The sequence below is a fragment of the Erigeron canadensis genome, chromosome 1 (genome assembly GCF_010389155.1).
Source record: "Erigeron canadensis isolate Cc75 chromosome 1, C_canadensis_v1, whole genome shotgun sequence".
In the NCBI taxonomy this organism is placed as follows: Eukaryota; Viridiplantae; Streptophyta; class Magnoliopsida; order Asterales; family Asteraceae; genus Erigeron; species Erigeron canadensis.
The window spans coordinates 3,390,520-3,410,126 of NC_057761.1; the positions used below are offsets into that span (position 1 = coordinate 3,390,520).

A 19,607-nucleotide genomic window follows, 5' to 3' on the forward strand; every position below is an offset into this window, starting at 1 on the left:
AAACACTACTTTTAACTACTGACCATATTTATTCATTATTTGGATAAGAGGGGTATTGTTAAATATCTTTTACAACCTGTGTATCACACGGGCTCTAAACTTCAATGGCCAGTTTTCGTGAATTCATTTGAATACCCGAATAAATGGTTGTGGAAAATGTACACAGAAGATCACATATGAGACCAAATGGATGAGAACGCTTTGTTTTGAAGTCCAAAGTGAATTTGTGTCTCTCCTAATAAAGCCACAAATCCGAGGCATTTTACTTTATGCAATAAAATGGGAGAGAATTCAAGACTGGCCTCCAAGCAGCAATCCATATTACCGTAAGAACAAAACATATCTATTTTCATTTTGATTATTTTATTAATTTCTTAACTTATTTTTAACCTTCACCGATATCTAGAAAGGGAAGGAGAGTCATCTTAGTTGACTGGGTATTTGATTATTGGGAAAAGTATCTGTGTGTATGTAACTTGTGACCAGCTACTATTGTATGAAAGAAACTTTAGCTGGGTTCATTGTATGTAAGTAACCTGCTAAAACTGAATGAATCGTATAAGAAATCAACGTGGCACCACCAGGCATTGATAAGTGGCCCAATGAAAGACCTCCACCTCAGCTTGTTTACACGATTCATTCGGTTTAAACAGATTTATTACATACAATGAACCCGATTAAAGTTTCTTTCATACAATAGTAGCTGGTAAGAAGTTACATACACACACAGATATTTTTCCCTTGATTATTATAGAGAATTGTGCAAATAAACAAGATTGGTACGTGGAATGCACCAATATAATTTTATATTAGCTGAAAAGGAGATTCCGAGCTACATTGGTGAAACCTGTAAGTAACAAAATGAACATGTTGGGTTCGGATCAAACCTTTGACCTAAACCTGCTAGTTCAATTTGTCACCTATAGAGTCACCAACATACCTCAAAAGCCCCTTTCTATCACAATATAGAATTGGGATTATGGCACCGGAGTGTAACCAACTATGACTCAATGGTTATATAGTGTAGTGACCTTTTAAACAGGCTATTTGATATAAGTATCTTCCATTTTTGTTCTTTTAATATATCCTACCGGGTAACACCCTCTTAGTAACCGGTAATGCCACGTTGGACGTAAAAAAGAATGGAGATTTTTGCACCGGAGTATAACCAACTATGAGCGAATGGTTATGTAATATAGTAACCTACAAAAGTCTTAAATTAATGTAAGAACCTCTTTGTTTTGTTCACTTGCTGTATACAAAAGTGTTAAAGATAATAACAACCATTTTTCCATCTTTGACTTTTTGATCGTGACAAAACCTAATCCCCAAATCGGATTTTGTTATAATTACCCCATCATCGTTAACCATTAAAGATCCGACCGTCTCATCCCCACCACCGTCAACATCTATCAACGTTGGTTTACAATGTGGTAAAAGGGGGTGATTTTGACAAAGGATGACGATGGTGGTTGTCTAGGTGGAGGCTGACATTTGTTTATCTTATTTGTGGCAGTCAGCGGTGGCACATGTCTGGATGTGGAGATGGTGGAGAGATGGTCACACCTCTTGAAGGGAAGAAAAATGAGACCGAGACTACCCACTACAACCTCGTCGGAGTTCACAACCCACAACTATAACCATGACCGTACAACAGGTCAACTAGTACAAGAAAAGACAAAAATGAGAGGTTCTAACATCAGATAGCCAGTTTTAAAGATCACTACATAACATAACCATTCAATCATAGTTGGTTACACTCCAGTGCCATAATCTCAAAGTAAAATTAACATTGTTACCGGCTACCGGTACAACAGGTCAACCATTCATTAAAAAAATAAAAATGAAAGGTACTTACATCAGATAGCCAATTTGAAAGGTCACTACATTACATAACCATTGAGTCATAGTTGGTTACATTCCCCTGCCATAATCCCTATAAAATTACATTGGCACATCCCACATACCATTCTTGCTTATTTGCACAATTCTCTTCAATATCCAAATACTACATCAACTAAGACGACTCATTTCGATTTTCTAGATATTGCTGAAGGTTAAGAATACATTAACAAATAAATAAAATAATCAAATTGAGAAATTAGATTTATTTCGTTCTTATGGTCATAATGATCAATGTCTAAGGTCTAAATTCTTTCCCAGTTTATTACATACTGCCTTAGATGTATGCCCTGTTTTAGTAAGGACAAACAAAAATTTGCAAGGTAATCCGATTATAGATGTTGAAGCAATCATGCAGTTGGGGTTGAACCAACGAAGGTGGTGTTGAAAGTTTATTGCTGTTCAAGGTGGTTGCTATGGTTGTTGATTTTAGGAGTAGTGGTGGGTTTGAGTTTTAATAGTGACGGTGGTTGTGATGGAGCCTACAGGTGATGGTGGTGTTCTATGAGATGGTGCCTTGCTGGGGTGGTGATTAACATTGGAGTTTACCTATGGTTTTTAGGAGTGGTGATAATGGTGTTTGGTGTGACGATGGCAGCTCCGGTAAGATGGTATTGATGAAGTTTACAGGTCTTCTGTATCTAGTGTGATACAAGCATAGGATACATGTTGTAGGTGGTTGAGAATATTAATTTTCCTAAGGTACAACATGCAATTTACATGTGGTAGCTAGATAGGGCATAGTCTTCATTTCCAAAAGTACAACCTGCAATTTAATATGGTAGATGCTAACTATTACTACAAAATCGTAGAGACGGTTCTACTTAGAACCATATCTAGGTCACCCAGAAAATCACCCGTTACGAGAGGCCGTGACCAGGATGATTCGTCAGGATGCCTTGAAGATCTACAGGGATAAAAAAGCAAAATTCAAGAAGACTTGGTTCACTGACAGGGGTGGGTCACAGAGGCTGGCAGAACTGGAGGGTCAACCTCCGTATGGGATGCCTCCACAGGTGTGGAGTTATCTACTGGGTTACTGGACCAACGAGCCCCGGATGATTGCTGCCCAAAGAAACACGACAAACAGGCAGCAACAAAATAATTTTGTCAGTACTCACGGTCGACAGTCATACGCTCAGCGTGAATGGCGTTACGATGTAAGTTATACGTAATTATTTATATCCACGTATGTAAACATATATCTATACAGAGATACACATACAAATATATAACTTTGATTAATGAATATACAGGAAGATAATGATGGGCGACGTGAGGAGCCGCCTGAGTTTTATTTGCGGGCCCACACGAGACGAAATGGGATGGTGCAGGACGCAGTTAGGCCCATTTATGTAAGATCTTGCACAACACTTAAAAAAGATAATTTTTTGATAATTTTATATTAAGTATAACTAATTTTGAGTTATTAGTAATTTAATTTTCATGTGCTACAGGAGCGGCTTCTTGATACCCACCAAAGACTTTCCCAAGTGCCCAATACCCCGCCTACGCAGACATATGTGGACGCTTTAGGGACCCGATCGAGACATACTCGTGTGGTTGGGCGTGTGGTTAGGGGAACACGTGGACTGAATGTCCCCCTCCCAGAGGATATAGAGCAACCCTTCCCAACCCAGCAGTCACCGTCCTTTAACGTCAGTGATATGTTCGCCCAGGGTAGCCCTTAGAGCCAGCCATCATTCGAGGCCGGGCCTAGCCCGTCATCATCCCATGTTGGGCCTAGCTCGTCACGGGCCCCCACATAGCGGTTGGGTAGTGATAGTGATAGTGATAGTGATAGTGAAAGTGATTAGTTTTCCATTTTTTTATTGTTTGTATTCATCGTTTAACTGAAGTGTGATTTCCTTTTGTAATCTTGATTTGCGTGATATAATCATTTGTATTTTTTATGTTTTTATACATTTGTTGATAAAAAAATAATTGGTATCAACTTTAGAAAAGTATTATAAAATCAATGTATATACAACAGAAAAGTATGAAAAATTGTTGATTGAAACTTGTTTTGGAACAACAACAACTGAAATACATAAAAAATATATACAATAAAAAAAGTATACATACAAACAACCTATATAAAACATTGAACGGATTTCATCATTTATTACAACCAATTTTGATACGTATCTTCTTGATTTGCGTACGTTAATGCTAGTCGACGTGCAGGATCGGTTGCTTGAAATTCCCATTCCGGATTCTTGTAAGCCATTGGGTAGTCGCCTGCTAATTTCACTGCAAAAAAATAGGTTTCGTCGTTTATGAGAGCAATACTTATCGGTTGTTTGAATAACAGTTGATCTAAGCCGTGATGCATCGGAAATACTGTGCGGGGGTCACGTAGGCTAACGCAGTTGACTATTATACCCAGCTTATTGGCCAGGAGGATATGGAACCACACTTTAATCATGCAATGATCTCTGGGCCGGCTTCTTCCATAATAAGAGGTTCGCAGCGCCGACAACATTCGGTTGCCCTCTGTTTGCCCAAACTTTTGCATGTACCCATCGAGGTCAGATTCATACTCCGCGAGCATCTGCGTACGAACCCACTCTGCACCCATCTCCTCATCTAGCCCCCAAAGCTACAGCGGTAGCTCGAAATCCATAGTTACCGTCTCCTTTGACATTTTGTACGCCTACAACGTACGGCCTTAAGTACGATGGTATCTCACTTAGTACCCAAGCGTAATTTTGGGAAAGACTGGCGTTATACGGTTCCGCAACATACCTAACCCAACTGGCCAATGACTGTGCCTCTGACTCTGGATCTGACACCAGCTCCTGCGTTGTTTCATATATAGGTGCATTTCTAGGTTGTGTACGTGGTGGCCCGAAGATGTCATCAACTAAGTTGGAAAATGGTTGGTCATAGTTGAGCCAATGGTCTTGGGACGTTTCGCCGAATCCATATAATTTTTGTGTCACATATGGTGTTTCCCAGACCACGTAGGTTTCCGAAAATGTCAGGATTATCTTTGACCCATTCTAATTCAGGGTGGGATTGATCCTCGAACAAGTTTCGTTTCTCGGGATAACGACAGGACTGGGACGGCTCGTACATACTGTGTCTGGCGGGCTGCGCAGGTGGGGGTTTGTTCAAATTTGGCACCTTGTATTCCCTCGGTCGACTGGACTTGGATTTTCGAAGCCCAGGTGGGTTTTTGTTGAGATCCGGCACCTGGGCCATTAGTAAGAATCAGTTTCCTAAAATGAGGTAGTTATATATACTGTATTTATTGAATTAGACAAAAAAATTTTTTATGTATTATGTATACCTTTGGCGGCTTTTGTTTCGAGCCGACTGGTCTTCCGCATGTGGTCTTTTGAACAAGAGGATTTTTCACTTGTGTCTTACCGGGCTTAAACATGTCTTTAATTTTTGACAACCAATGTTTCTTTTGGGCCTTGGGTTGCTGATCCAAGAAATTCGTAAGACCATTAACGACTTTATGGACATCATCTTTTTCGTCTTCGTCTTCTACGCATGTCCACGGTGTTAAGTCAAGCTTTCTCCAAAACGGGTCTATGACATGAGGCTGTATACGAGTCCCTGCATTTTTTTGATATAAATAAGTGTACGAAATTATGTCCTTTTGATGAAAAAATACAAGTAATAAATCGTACTAACCGCGCTGCATGTACTCGGCAATCTTGCAGGCACATGGTAGCCCGCAACTGGACTGAACCTTGCACCCGCATTTTTTAACATGTCTTTTAAGGACTTTGTCTAAGCGTACAATTTCATCAGCCATGATGTCCAAAGCTTTAAGTGAAACCTTTCCCAACAGGTCCTTCATACAGTTGTAATTATGTTTCCCCTTCCGGGTCCCGTTGCTATACCCTAGTTGGCCCCTTATTTCTGTTTCTTGAGCGATCAGGACAGAATCAACACATTGCAGGATTCTAGTAAATGTGCATTTCCCCCTCAATTCTTTCTTCAGTAGGTGGTGTTCGGCCTCCACTCTGTTTGTGGTGTGGTTTTGGTAGTTAAGGTGTTCATCGACCCAACAGGACACAAACTGCTCTCGGTATGGGGACAACCAATTATCGGTCAGGTACATGTAGACGCCTGGGAAACCTGCAAGTTTTTTCTTTAACTCCTTTTCGTTTGACTTAAACTCGTCAAAAGTCCGAGATTGATAGACTTTTTTCCACCAGTCGTTAAGCCTGTCAATGTTAACATCTTTCTTCATCCGCAATGCCGGTTCGCAGTGCTTCATTATGTTTTGCCATATATGGTACCTACACAGCAGTTGTTTCGCTTCCGACATAACAACCTTCAAAGCTCTCATCAGGGCCAACTCCCTGTCAGTAAGAACGACACGAACAACAAAGCTATCAGCAAGGGTGGACTTGAGACATCGTAACACCCATTGATAATTGGCCTCCCGCTCGTTACGATAAACGCATACGCTAAACTGAAGGTCTTCCCCGTTGAAGTCACGCTGACGATCTCAACTAGCGGCATGTTATAGATGTTGGTTTTGTACGTGGAGTCTATTTCAATAACCCAGGGGAATGCGCGCCATAGGGTCATTGATGTTAGATGAATGAAAAACAGGTTCTCCAAGCGTCCATTTTTGTTATTTGTGGTAAACTGGTAAAAGTACCTTTCTCCTGCAACAGTGAGAACATTACCTGCGAAAAGTGACCAAGGTATAGTAAATAAGTCATTCCAACAACGTAGTACAATATAAATTTATGTTTGTACCTGCATTGGAGTACGCCCTGCTTGGCCGGACCTCCGTCTCGCTTTCAGGAAGTTGGTAATGTCTCTTTTCCGAGTCAGGTTTCCCGGAAATTCAAGTTTGAGGTTTACTAGGATCCGATGTGGGTACAAACCGCGATCCGATTGGGTCACCACATATTTCTTTTCTTCATCCATCATCCGTCTGGCGTATGCATTCCCTTGCAGATCGGTAGTTGGATCATGATTGTGTCTCCAATCCTTGACGGTTAACCTCCAACCACCATCACGCCCAGGGCGGCCTATTAAAGTGAATGGACAACCTATCTTACTGGACCGTTTGGGTGGGCCAATTAACCTTGCATCGCGCGCTCCACCGTGGTGACATATAAGTGTCACTTTATTGACCACCTCTTTTGAGTTTTTGTTCGTTCGCCGTATGACTAGAACATAACCCAAATCCATTGTTGTTCTTTGAGCCCACTCCGTTAATTCTTCAAAGGAACCGAACACCTCATTAGTTTCGAAGTCCCCAGCTTCGCATTCATATTCACCATCTACATCAGGTTGCTCAAACACATTATCCGGCACTTTAATACGTACGTTTTCTGGGTCTCCCCAAATATCCTCCAAACTATCCATCTGAAACAATTCAAGTAAACATCAACCACATTAACTATTAATGGTGTCCATACTATTTATATATATATATACAAATACGTATAATATATATATCTTTATTCATAATACATATATATATATAAACAATAAGCTTGAAAAGGAAAAGATACACAAAACCAGCAACTACAAATATGTAATGAAAACGATGATTCCTATATATGTATATATATATATATATTTACACATACGTATAATATCTATATCTATATTCATAATACGTATATATATATAAACAATAAGATTGAAAAGGAAAAGATACACAATACCAGCAACTACAAATATGTAATGAAAACGATGATTCCTATGTTTGAATTTTTTTTTTTCGATACACAATGATTTAGTATGAAAACCACGACTTTATGGTATTGCGTATCTTATTACTTGCTGTTTTTTCAAGTGTACGATATGTAGTTGGACATTCCATATATATAGGTGTTAAAAGTATGACATCTTTTGAAATCGATGATTCCTATGCGCTAACATCTTTTGATCCTATTGAACTACGTCAAAGAACCATTCCCGATATGTCATAAACCATTCCCGATATCTGATGCCAGACGAACGTTACAGACTGAGGTGGCATCTGCCACGTCAGTCTGTAACGTTTGTCTGGCACGCTGGTCAGTCTGTGTCGGGGGTCCCACTATTAGCGGCGACGTCGTCGCTAATACCCTGGTAGGGTTGACCGTTGACCTGGTGGTGTTACCCAATGCCATAGGATTAGAATATCCGATGATTGATACGTGACACAATATATAAGTTGTTCCTGTTAGAATATGAGCACATAAACATATAACAATTCACGAGTACGCAGCGGAAAAGAAACGTATATGTAATACTATTAATTAACAAAGAGAGAATCGAAACGTGTACCTTAGTGCAAAGCTTCCAATATAATTATTAATAATAAGATTATTATTATTGTAGGGTTTAAAATAAAACCCCTCTACAATCGCACACTAGACACCCTATACCGTATGCTAGTACTCCGATCACGAACCAAACAATCCTTTGTTTAAATCCTTATAGCCGAAAAACCCATGAACCGAAACTTAGATGGTTGTCGACAAAACAAACCAATGAACAATTAATGCTAACTATTAATTATTGAAGTTCCACATGGATTTTGAATAGCACAAAACCAAGAAACCTTAGATGGTTCTTGGTTCGGTTCAACCGAAAGAAAAAAAGGAGAGGAGGAGAGTTTTTCTTATATGAAGGAATGAGAAAACCCTTGAATTAAGTCTTCTATTTATAGGGTTTAATTTACTTGGTGAACAAGCTAGATTAAGGCTTACAAAGCCTTATCAAAACCAGCCCCCCATATGGATTTAGAGCCCAACTGTAATTTCCATATTTCACATTTTAATCCTCCATTTAATTAATTAAATATAATTAACCCCTTAATATATTTAAATTAATCATTTCGTAATTTAATTAATTAATATATTACTTTAATATACTAATTAATAATATAGAGTTACCGTGTCATTTCGTGTGACCCCGTAAGCTTAAATTATTTTCGGACATGCGATTTATAATAAAATGATCACACTCCTAACAGTTCCTCTTAGTCTATATTTTACTTTGTATTTTCCTTATATCGTACTTATCAAATATTTGTTATATCAATATAATCAAACTGATAAATTATATATATTTCGTTTTTATGGTCTTATGGATCGTTGTCTCGGATCTAAATTCTCTCTTCTTTAGTTACATAAAGTAAGTACCTTAGATGTGTGCCTTTTTTACGAGGACAGACACAAATTTGCAACAGTCATAGATGTTTGAAACAATCATGCAGTCAAGGTTGGGCCAATGAAGGTGGTGTTTGAAGTTTACCCCGCAGTTCAGGGTAGTTATTGTGGTTGATGATTGTATGAGTAGTGGTGGGTTTGAGTTTTAATTGTGATGATGATAGTGGTGATGGAGTCTACTGATGATAGTGGTATTCGATGAGATGGCGGCCGACTTGTTGGGGTGATGATGAAGATGGACTTTTACCAGTGGTTTTCTAGAGTAGTGAAAATGGTGTTTGTGGTGCGACAATGGATGATCTGGTACGGTGGTGGTGACGGAGTTTACTTGTCTTTGATATTTGTAAATACTTTCATTTGTATATGGAGTGTGATACAAGCATAATACATATTATAGGTGGTTGAGAGTATTACTTTCCAAAACATACAACCTACAGTTTAAATTTAAGAGATATGGCATAGTCTTCATTTTCAAATAGCACAACTTGCATTTTACAACTTCTCATCCAAGCGCTCATGTCGGGATCTTTAATTCGATCCAATAGATTTTATGAGTGAACTAATAAAAAGTCATGTTTAACTTGTGGTCTCGTAAAAAAATCTACCAATATATTAAAATAGGTTTAGAAAAATAAAAATGTATATTAAACAAATATGTAATGACCATATCCGTATGAGTATTTTGAGTTGATCATCACGGTCTTCGAGGTTACCCTCGCAGATCCTCACGGTCCATGAGTCGATCATTGTATTTTTTATTTAACAGTGTACATATTTGAGTGAGCACAAGACTTTCTAGTTTGTCATATAACCTCTCGGAGCCCTCAAAACAATCTTAAGGAGACTTGTTAATCAATTTGAAAGAAAAAAAGAAAGAATGATTATCTAGTCTTATAGTCTGAGAAATATAAGTTTAAATACGACCATTGAGTTAAATTTGCTTTCATTTATAAAAAATCATGTAGTTTTTTAGAAATTAGTAAACTATCTTGAATTTGTACGTGTTTGGTTTATCATTTTGAGAACAACCCTGATTATGTCATGGTGGAGTTAAATCGATCAACTATTGATAGATTACATAGGGGTGTATCTAGGGTTGTAAACGAGACGATATAATTTGTGAGTTATCCTGAATCGACTCATAAATTATATGGAGTCGAGCTCGAGCTACCCGAGTTCGAGTATAAAAATACCGCGCTCGTGAAACTTGCAGGCCTAATTGAGCATCTTTAGTATTATAATTTTACCATCTATATATAAATATTTAATGATAAATATAACTATTATTAATATTTATTATAATTATTATGACACACATCTTATCGAGTCGAGTCTAACAATTTCGATTGTGTCCTTTACTCGATTGAGCTCGAGCTCAAGCTTGTAAACAGAAACTTGATTGAGCTCGGTTTGAGTTTCGAGCTCTTGAGTCGGGTTGAGCTCGAGCCTAACACTCAGGCTCAGCTCGTTTCGTTTATAATTTTAGTTGTATCGTTATGATAACACTTGTTTCTCCAGCAAGAAGAACATTGTAACATTAATAGATTTTATAGATTAGTTTCATGGTTGGTGGAAATTTTAATAACTACTCCCTCCGTCCTATTTTAATTGTCACGTTGACCAACTTTGACTGTAAATAACTTTGTTTGTACTATATGTTAGTTAATGAAACGTATATGAACGAAAAGTACATCAAAAACCCAATCCATTCATATATTTTATACCAAGTGTTGCATGACACAAACAAAGTTATTTACGGTCAAAGTTGGTCAACGTGACAATTAAAATGGGACAGAGGGAGTAATAGACTACAATGTTGTCGTACGTATGCAACTAAAAGGTATATGTATTAGAAAACATTTAAGTATGATGATTAAGCCATTAGGGTATTTGTTTATAGTTAAATGATTGTGAAATTTAACCCCAATAAACTAAAATGACAAAATTGTTTTAATAAATAAGACCAGTTTTGCAAAATAAAGGAGCATAGTTGGATCAGTAGTAAACACCTTTACCTCTCTACTTAGGTAGAAGTAAGGTCTGCCTACATCTTAACTTCCCCCATACACCGTCGAGGTATTGAGCTCAAAACCCGCAAAAGACGTCATTGAACAGTTACTTACTTTTTTGACAGTTATGCAAAATAAAGGGACCAAAACTGCAAACATGTATCCACATTTTTTTCTCAACCTATAGATTCATACAATACGACTGAAACCTAGAAACAAAAATGGCGCACGGTGGCTACGATAAACGGCGAGTCGCCGGACGAAAACCGGCAAACAAAACCACCGCCAGCAACAAATCATCATTAGGTGTCGAGAAGAAACCTAAAGCCAAACTCATCTCTCTCAAACGCCAGATTCGCTCTACTGACCGTTTGCTCCGTAAGGTATCCATTCATACACACATACACATTTTATTTTTTTTGTATAATATATATATATATAGTTGTTTCTATATAGTTATTATTGTTTGAATATTGTTTTTTTTATTATACTTAAAATAAAAAAAGCCAATAAATTTGTGAAAGAAAATGAAAGCCCATGACTTTATCTTGGACGCCTGCTTAGTGTTGAATGTAGTGGGACCCGTTAAGATAACCGACTACCCTGGTTTGACTGAGCTCTCACTTTAGTTGGTGTGGACGTTTTCTATGATAGTTTCCGTTCCGAAAAAATGTTTTTCAGGTTATATGAGGGTGTTGGGCTTAGCTTTTTATTGTTTAGTTTTTGTGCATTTGGTGAGTATTTATACGATTCTATTTTTTCCGATGATATATTGAAGGACACGAGGCCTGAGGTCAAAGAAGCCTTAGAAAAGAAACTAGAAGGATTGAAGAGTCAACAGCGGACTCTAGATAACCTAGCTTTGGAACGTAAATTATCCTTGCGTTACAAAAAGATCAAGTTTTTTGGTATTTTTTTTATTGTATACTCTTTTTTTTTGCATTTATATCCATCACATGCTCTACATGTGTGTCGAGTGTGTTATCTATGTTTATAGATCCAATGCTTCTGTTCATCAGAAAGAAGGAAGTTAGAGCGCAATATAAGACGCTTGGAGAAACAACAGCGTACGTCATCTGGTCAGGCACAAGAAGTTGAGATTGCCGAGCAGCTTTCAAAGTTAAAAGAAGATCTTGAGTATGTTAGGGTAAGCTGTATTCTGTTTCAGACACTCCCTTTTATAGCACTCCTAAATATTAGAGTTAGATTTTTCATTCTGTTTACTTATGAATGGGCTATATTGTGTTATGTTTAATCTCAAAGGTGGTCAAATGAGAAACTAAAACAGCTTTAGTATAAAAGTGAACAGGGTCAAAAGTCACCAGCTGTGTATTTCTAATATATCTAGCATCCAAAAATCATTGTTGTTCAAACTTTTTGATTGCTATAGAAATATTATATTTTTCTCAGTCATGTACATTATCTATATAAGGTTAAGCAAGTTACACATACAAATGTTTTGGGTAAACTCATTCTGACTCAACCCTTATTGCAAATTCACCTGTTACTAAATTTGCCTGACCTTCCCATTTGCTACCTCTATTTAGTATACTTTTTTGTTCAATTCTTGCTTGGATAGCGTTTCTTGGTTATAATTGCTAGTTTATAATAATTGTAATAGTAACTCGGACCAATATGTATGTGTATGCAATATAGACACAAATATATTCTCTTTTATTCACTTCTAAAGATGATTTGATTTTCAATATGCAGTTTTTCCCCAAGACAGAAAAATATATATCTTTATTCAAGAAAGGTGAAAATACAGAGACTATTGATAAAAGAAACAGCTTACGCAAACAGATCAAGGAAAACATTGCTGCTGCTGTAGCCAGTGGCAAGGATTTGGAAGGTAATATCTTCACTCTGCTATTTTGTTCTTTTAAAGTTTGGCACTATTGTTCTGTACAATAGCAGGCCATTCATTGTCTTTCTTCACCCTTGTAATAAATTGTACATTGACTTCTATATCTAGGCACTAGTGTATTGTTAGAACAACTAGCTTCCCCCCCCCCCCCCCCCTTTCTCCTTTAATTTAGCTAGTTATGACCTCGATCTAAGTCACTCTGTCTCGTAAATAAGCAGGTGCATTTCATCTTATTGCTGTTTACTTTTGCAAAGCCGCATTCCTGTTAGAGCATTTTTCAGCTTTACATTTTGTTATTTATATAATAAACATGGTACTAATACGTGTCTCCCTCCAGTTAATATAAACTTTACGAGACATTGGATTCTTGATGGATAATGATAAGATTTTCTTACCCTAACATAAGTTAGTTGTACTTGATTCCAGTCAGAAGTGCTTTAGTTTGTTATTGAATAGACCAAATACATGAAATATCAATTCATCATCAATTGAACGATAAATAGATAAAAAAAAAAAAGGTGGAAAATCAAGTCTTCTAAAGCTCTATGTAAGTTGAATAATGGCATCGTGCCAAGCATCTTTTTAGATTTAACTGAAGCTGTTTGTTCATATGTTCAAATTAATTTTCTATGTTCATAACATACCAGTAAGAATGACTTATGTTATCATTGCAAACTAGCACGTGTCATGTTGAGCTAAGTAGCTAAGCAGGAGTTCAGCGTGTACACACACAAAACCAAAGACTATCTTGGTAATGCAAAGGCTACACCCACATTGTTGTGACTCTTACACACATAAGAATACTCTTCCTGGGGCAACATTATGCTTCGTATTTTTTTTATTGATACTGGCTTGTATTATCTTCTGATTTTATGACACATATTTTCATTCTACAATGCTTACATCTTTTTACGGGAATACACAGAAACTGGAAGTGATGATGATGGGGTGGAATTAAGTGAAGATGATTTTTTTTTGAGTTCAAGTGATGAGCCTGATGCAGACGATGAATTGACTGATAAAAGTGCAAGGTTTGTATTAGTTATTTAATCTGTGTGAAGTTTTTGCTGTTCTGTTGAATTTGTTTTCAGAGTTATTGGATTGTCATTGCATAGATACATTTCAAGCACCACAAAGTGAGGTTATTCTATCACTTTGATCTCAATATTGTTGCCGACTTGCTGGAAGCCTGGAATGCTAGTATAGCTTCAGGGTGTTTCCCTTATTATAATTGGAACCCTGTCTTAAAACTTGTTATATATCTATGTTTACATGTAAAATATATAAAAATCAAATAATTCATTCTTGCATTACAGGGAACAAGCATCTAGTGCTTCGGGGAAAGCAGCTTCTGAAATGTCAAGCGATGAAAGAAATCAGGTTAGATTACTGAAATTCCATATCGTTTAGTGTTTAATAAGCCTGCATTATACATCAGAACTTGTGGTTTCATCGAGTTGAGCTATGTTCATGTCAAACTATATAAATAAAAAAAATTAGCCCAAAGGGAAGGCTGGAAAAGGGGTCCAATACTCTAATTGGTCTAGGGATAACAAGTAGCCTGAAGTCTATGATTAGGACATATAACCTCTAAATTGCTTTTGTCAAAGGTTTAGATAATTAAAGTTATAACATTTTTTTGTAATCATAAATATCACTTCTATATAAATTATCTATATGTGGACAAAAGTGTTTGTGCTTCAAGCCTTTAACTCAACCCTTACTGAAAGTGACCCATTTTAACCTGAATTTCATTGTGCGCGGTTACCCAACCAGTCCGTCTTGCCACTTGTATTTTTGTTTGCTAATGTGCCTACCCCTTTCTGAATTTCTGTAGAGGCACATTTCGGCGCGTGCTCTTATGCCCCCTCCACGGGCATCAAAAGGTCCAAATGCAACTCATGTTAAACCAAGATCCAACTCGTTTCAGAAAAACTCATACTCTCGTAGGGCTGACATGTCATCATCCAGTAACACATCAACTAGTGTTGAGCGGCCTTCTTATAAAAACCGCAGACCGTTGGAGTCATACACTCACACAGGTAATAGCAGTGCTTACCGGAGACCGTTGGAGCCAGGCACACACACAGGTAACAGCGGCAGTAATTTGAGTTCAAACTCAGATGCGCGGAAACCAAAAAGAAAGAGGCGGCCAAAGAAGAAGAAACAACAGGCCTGATACTTGCGATGGTATCTAATTTTCAATGTTGTTTTTGTTGCTATAATTCGCGAGATTGTTTAAACCAACATGAAAGATTATATAAACGCAGTTCCTATAGTGTTAAACTAATCATATTCTGGTTTCCACCACTGCCCCCCCCCCCCCCCCCCCTCTTCCGGCGCGCGACTGCCGTGGTCCTCAAAATTCTCTTCAACTTATTCAGGAGCCATAGCTTGTTGTTATTCTCGGATCAACCAATCAATTGAATATACTACCTCGGGATACAACAAATTGGCTTCTATTTTGTTTTTCTCTAATCGAGTCATTAATGTATGCTTGCAAAACCCATTTAAAGTGGTATCTATACTTAAATACTATGCATGCATTTGAGGGCACAAAATAGTTGATCCAAAAGTTTACCATTTTCGAAGTGGTCACCAGATAAGAATTTAGTGAAAACCGTTGGATCTGATTAAGTCCCGGTATCACTGGAAGTCTGGAACTATATGTGGTTGATTGGATGAATGTATCCTTGACGTTTCTATTGTATCTGAAATCTGATATTGCTTCAAAAAGTGAATTGCTTAGTTTCTTTCTGGACGTATTTGTTTGTTGTTTCTTCTTTCAAATCTACGAACTTCACACGCTTAAAATGTTTTGGTTTGTGAAGTTTCTTGACGTTGGTGATATATGGAATATCCGAATACAGTACTCCCAACTCTGAAAGTTATATGACACAGATGTATTACATGGTGCTAGTCCCAATTTATATAACCATAATTCATATGCAAATAGTGAGGTCGTTACATATATCCTATCTGACAAACCATGAATACGGCATGGTATTAGGCTAATACCATCCCTGTGACTATGACGATGCACACATCACCACTGGTTTAGAGTCTACAAAGGGGATGCATGACCAGAATTTTCTTATTGATGTATTTCTGTTTTGTTTCGTCGTTGTAAAAGAAATCGCATCACAGAATATAAATTAGCATTTAGGGCCATGTCTTATATGGAACCACTGTTACTAGCAAAACTACCTAGCACTACAAAATCAGCTGGAAAGCTTTTCATTGTTACTCATAAAAATGCGCTTCGAGTTATTTTTCTTTCATCTATGATTCTTCGGTGGAGCTCCCTTATGCTGCACTTCTGGTTTAACTTATCAACATCCAAAAATAGACATTTTATAGAAATAGATGGAGCTTTGTCTCTCTTCTTGGCGACATTATCAGGCAAGGTTTCTACACCAATGGCATTTGCTTGTGGATGAAGTCGACTAGCCACCTCCCCACTGTCTACAACAATTTCCGGATACTGCTTGCCACAGAAGGCTCAACCTGGGGGGGGGGGGGGGGGGGGGGGGGGGGTGGGATACCTCTTTGGCTCCCTTTCTAATAAATTGTAGTAGCCTCAACACAAATATGGCACCAAAACAAAGTTTAAAAAGAACCTACACCTTCGAACTCCTCTCCCTCAACATGACTAATAACACCAGCCTTCAACAAAACATCCTCTGGATATAAATACACGGTCATCTCCTCTCCTTCCAACACCTCTAACAATTCACCAAATTTTTAAGGGGGGATACCATCAGCAAACCACTCCTTTTTGCGGACTACAAGATTTTCCCGGATATTCATCAGGGATCAGACTCGAATGCCTGTATATAAACTCATCCTTCCAATCACGAATATCGACACCTTTAACAATGGAATCTACTTTTGGCCTATTCGCTATGGTAATTCAGTCCCAGCAGGGCATACATTACACAATCTCTGGAACAGTGCGTTTGCCGGGTGGTTAGGACCGATCACCATGCTTTGCTAAATGGCTTGCTCTTAGATTTGGTTATGCATATCCTTAACGATACTGATGGACCCCAAAAGGACTACCCATCATGTTGGGTGCAAGGTTTCTTGAAAAGTCGAATGACCACCTATGCACAACCCGTGATTGATTTACTTATGTGATACAAGTCTCTACTTAATGATTAAAAAATGGCATAACCGATGATTGATGATTGAGATTGAAATTGAGATTGATAATGATGATTAATGAGATGATTGAAAGGAAGATGTAGGAATGATAACTTCCTATTGTGGTATTCGGTTGACATGCGATGATGATTTTTTTATGCTTGACGTGTGATGATATTCGTTATATGCTTGACGTGTGACGATGATTGTTATATGCTTGACATGCGTATGATATTTATAAGATTGATTTAACTTTCAACCTTTTTATAGAACTTGTGGTTATCTTACTCGGTTTTTTAAGCTGACACTTGTTTTGTTTAAAATATTGTGTTTTCTTAGGTTGGTGAAACATGGGTAGATGGTATAGTTTTGCCATAGGGTGAAACATTGGTAGATGGTAGCTTTGATGAAGACTTTATATTGTCATAGTTTTGCCTCATTTATTTATACATTTATAGCTTATGTCCTTGAGATTGTATTGTGATTTGGTTGTTGATTTATTGATGGATTTCTTAAATTATCGTTATGATGCAATAAGTAACGTCAAAACTGTGATTGACATTTTCGTTACGAAACTATATATGAATGTCATTTCTATTAGGAGCTCATGATTTTTTAAAAGCAACCTTTCCACATTTATTGATCGATTTATTTAGAAGATTTTGAAATTCATATTTTTGTAAAGTTGGATATTACAAGAATCTCTCATCCTCGTCGTTCTAGAAGCCCGGTTTGGTATACAAACACACAGTTTAAAAATGTTGCACATCTGATTCATGAATCTCAAAAGACAAAAACATCTTTTATCTTTGAAGTGGAAATGGTAGCCATAGACCAAACCTTAGTAGGTCTTTTAACCAGGGTTGGTTTTGGGATATATAGTTGTTTACTTTCGTAAGGGCTAAAAGTGGAATTTACTCGAGAAATGGTAACATCTTTATAAAATCCTTAGCATGTAAGTAATGACATGTTTCTCAGTAAATTTGTATTCAAAGCTACTTGTAATTATTTAGTAAATATCAAGCCGATGACCCCTAATCCAATTGGTCTGAGGTGAGGCCGAAAGGTTTACTCAATGGAGGTTTCTGACTAGGGCTTTAGAGTTCGATCATTTGTGGATGTGTTACCCCGATAGATTTTCAAAAGTGGTGGAAATTGGGATTCAACCGCGAGTTAGGTGCTACTTTAGTTAGGTGTGACATTTCATCTTTTATTCCTAACATTTTACTCAACCTTATATTTTATTGGACAATATGGTATTATCCGGGTAAAGGTTGATAAAGTCAAAAGGTTTCCTCGTAATCAGTGTAAAGTGTTGTAAGTACTTTACACTGAGATGCTCCAGTCTTCGATCAGGTAGAATCTTTCCTGAGCTATGCTATTAAGATGATTATCTTTCTCCAGTCTTCAACTTCAGATGAATGCTTTCAGTTTAGGCTAATCAGCTTAGTGAACATTCTGAAACTGAAACATTTCGGAATCTGTACAAGTATTTTCACTGATCTTCAACTATTTCCTGGACAAATTATACTTAGACGTTTTCGACCCAACATTACCATTATACAGTGAGGTTCCCATGATGTATCCCGACCGAATATTCAGAAAAGAACAATGTTGATCAATGTTTCTTAGATGTTCCATTGTTATGTGTCGTAATTAAACGTTTGACCTTTTAATGGTTAGGGATTATATAGACATTTGCGATCTCTAAATAATAAGGGGTTTACTTAGAAAATCTCCTATCTTAGTAAAGGAAATTTCACTTGATATCATTTTTTCAATGGGGAGTGATATATTTACAACAGCTTTTTGCTATTTACAACAAATGTACATCTTTTACTGTACAATATATAACTGTATAAAACATGCATTGTTGTAAATGGCTAAATGTTGTGGATTTATCACTCCTCTTTTCCAATGTGTCAACTTTTTATGCTATTCAAGTAGGCACCATGAAGGATCCAACTAAGCATGTAGGACATGTAGGACATCTCTACCTATCACCACTACTACAAAATTATATAAAAAAAATAAAGATCGCTTTTAAAAATAAAGATTGGTTGTTCTCTAATAGTATGATTTTTAAACCTATAAAAGGAATTAAGTATAGAGACCACTTAGTTATAAAAAACTGGTCTTTAAACTTTAAAAATCTTAGAGACCATAATTTTCATGAGAAAAGTAGTCTCTATGTATTCATATTCCGTATTATTAGATATTTTGTATGTCTAATAAATATCAATCACCACCATAGCCATCCACCATATCATTGTTTTTGTTTCTTTACGGATTTTATTATAGATATTATATATAACTACTTTTAAGATTGTAAATATTCTCTTTTCGCATGTTGTGATATTTTAGATCTGGTTGGTCAAGATTTAGAGTTACATTGCATAGTTAGAGGAAAATATTTATCTTTTGGTGGATGATAGAACATAAAGAAAAAGAGGTTAGTTTGACTTATACCTTTTGAAGTTATTATATGCCATATAACACCAATCTAATCTTAATTTTAATTTTTTTGGATTTCTT

The 19,607-nt window shown here is 37.0% G+C and overlaps 2 protein-coding genes across 2 annotated transcripts; both read left to right on the forward strand.

Annotated features, from left to right (window-relative positions):
• Window positions 1-2,079: 2,079 nt before the first annotated feature.
• LOC122585803 lies at window positions 2,080-3,823 on the forward strand. Its single transcript, XM_043757928.1, has 3 exons — window positions 2,080-3,062; window positions 3,159-3,257; window positions 3,360-3,823. Exons 1-3 carry the CDS (start codon window positions 2,784-2,786, stop codon window positions 3,591-3,593), a joined length of 612 nt encoding a protein of 203 aa, XP_043613863.1. The 5' UTR covers window positions 2,080-2,783; the 3' UTR covers window positions 3,594-3,823.
• A 7,413-nt stretch (window positions 3,824-11,236) lies between these two features.
• LOC122608982 (rRNA-processing protein EFG1) lies at window positions 11,237-15,219 on the forward strand. Its single transcript, XM_043782050.1, has 7 exons — window positions 11,237-11,442; window positions 11,838-11,967; window positions 12,079-12,206; window positions 12,773-12,911; window positions 13,852-13,957; window positions 14,243-14,306; window positions 14,764-15,219. Exons 1-7 carry the CDS (start codon window positions 11,281-11,283, stop codon window positions 15,103-15,105), a joined length of 1,071 nt encoding a protein of 356 aa, XP_043637985.1. The 5' UTR covers window positions 11,237-11,280; the 3' UTR covers window positions 15,106-15,219.
• Window positions 15,220-19,607: the final 4,388 nt, after the last annotated feature.

Excerpts from the sequence above, each read along its gene's own strand:
- LOC122608982 (XM_043782050.1), top strand. The coding sequence starts at position 11,281 with ATGGCGCACGGTGGCTACGATAAACGGCGAGTCGCCGGACGAAAACCG. Across the intron at positions 11,968-12,078 it reads CAAAAAGATCAAGTTTTTTG|AAAGAAGGAAGTTAGAGCGC; the intron begins GTATTTTTTTTA and ends TCTGTTCATCAG. Across the intron at positions 14,307-14,763 it reads CAAGCGATGAAAGAAATCAG|AGGCACATTTCGGCGCGTGC; the intron begins GTTAGATTACTG and ends GAATTTCTGTAG.
- LOC122585803 (XM_043757928.1), top strand. The coding sequence starts at position 2,784 with ATGATTCGTCAGGATGCCTTGAAGATCTACAGGGATAAAAAAGCAAAA. Across the intron at positions 3,063-3,158 it reads AGCGTGAATGGCGTTACGAT|GAAGATAATGATGGGCGACG; the intron begins GTAAGTTATACG and ends ATGAATATACAG. Across the intron at positions 3,258-3,359 it reads ACGCAGTTAGGCCCATTTAT|GAGCGGCTTCTTGATACCCA; the intron begins GTAAGATCTTGC and ends CATGTGCTACAG.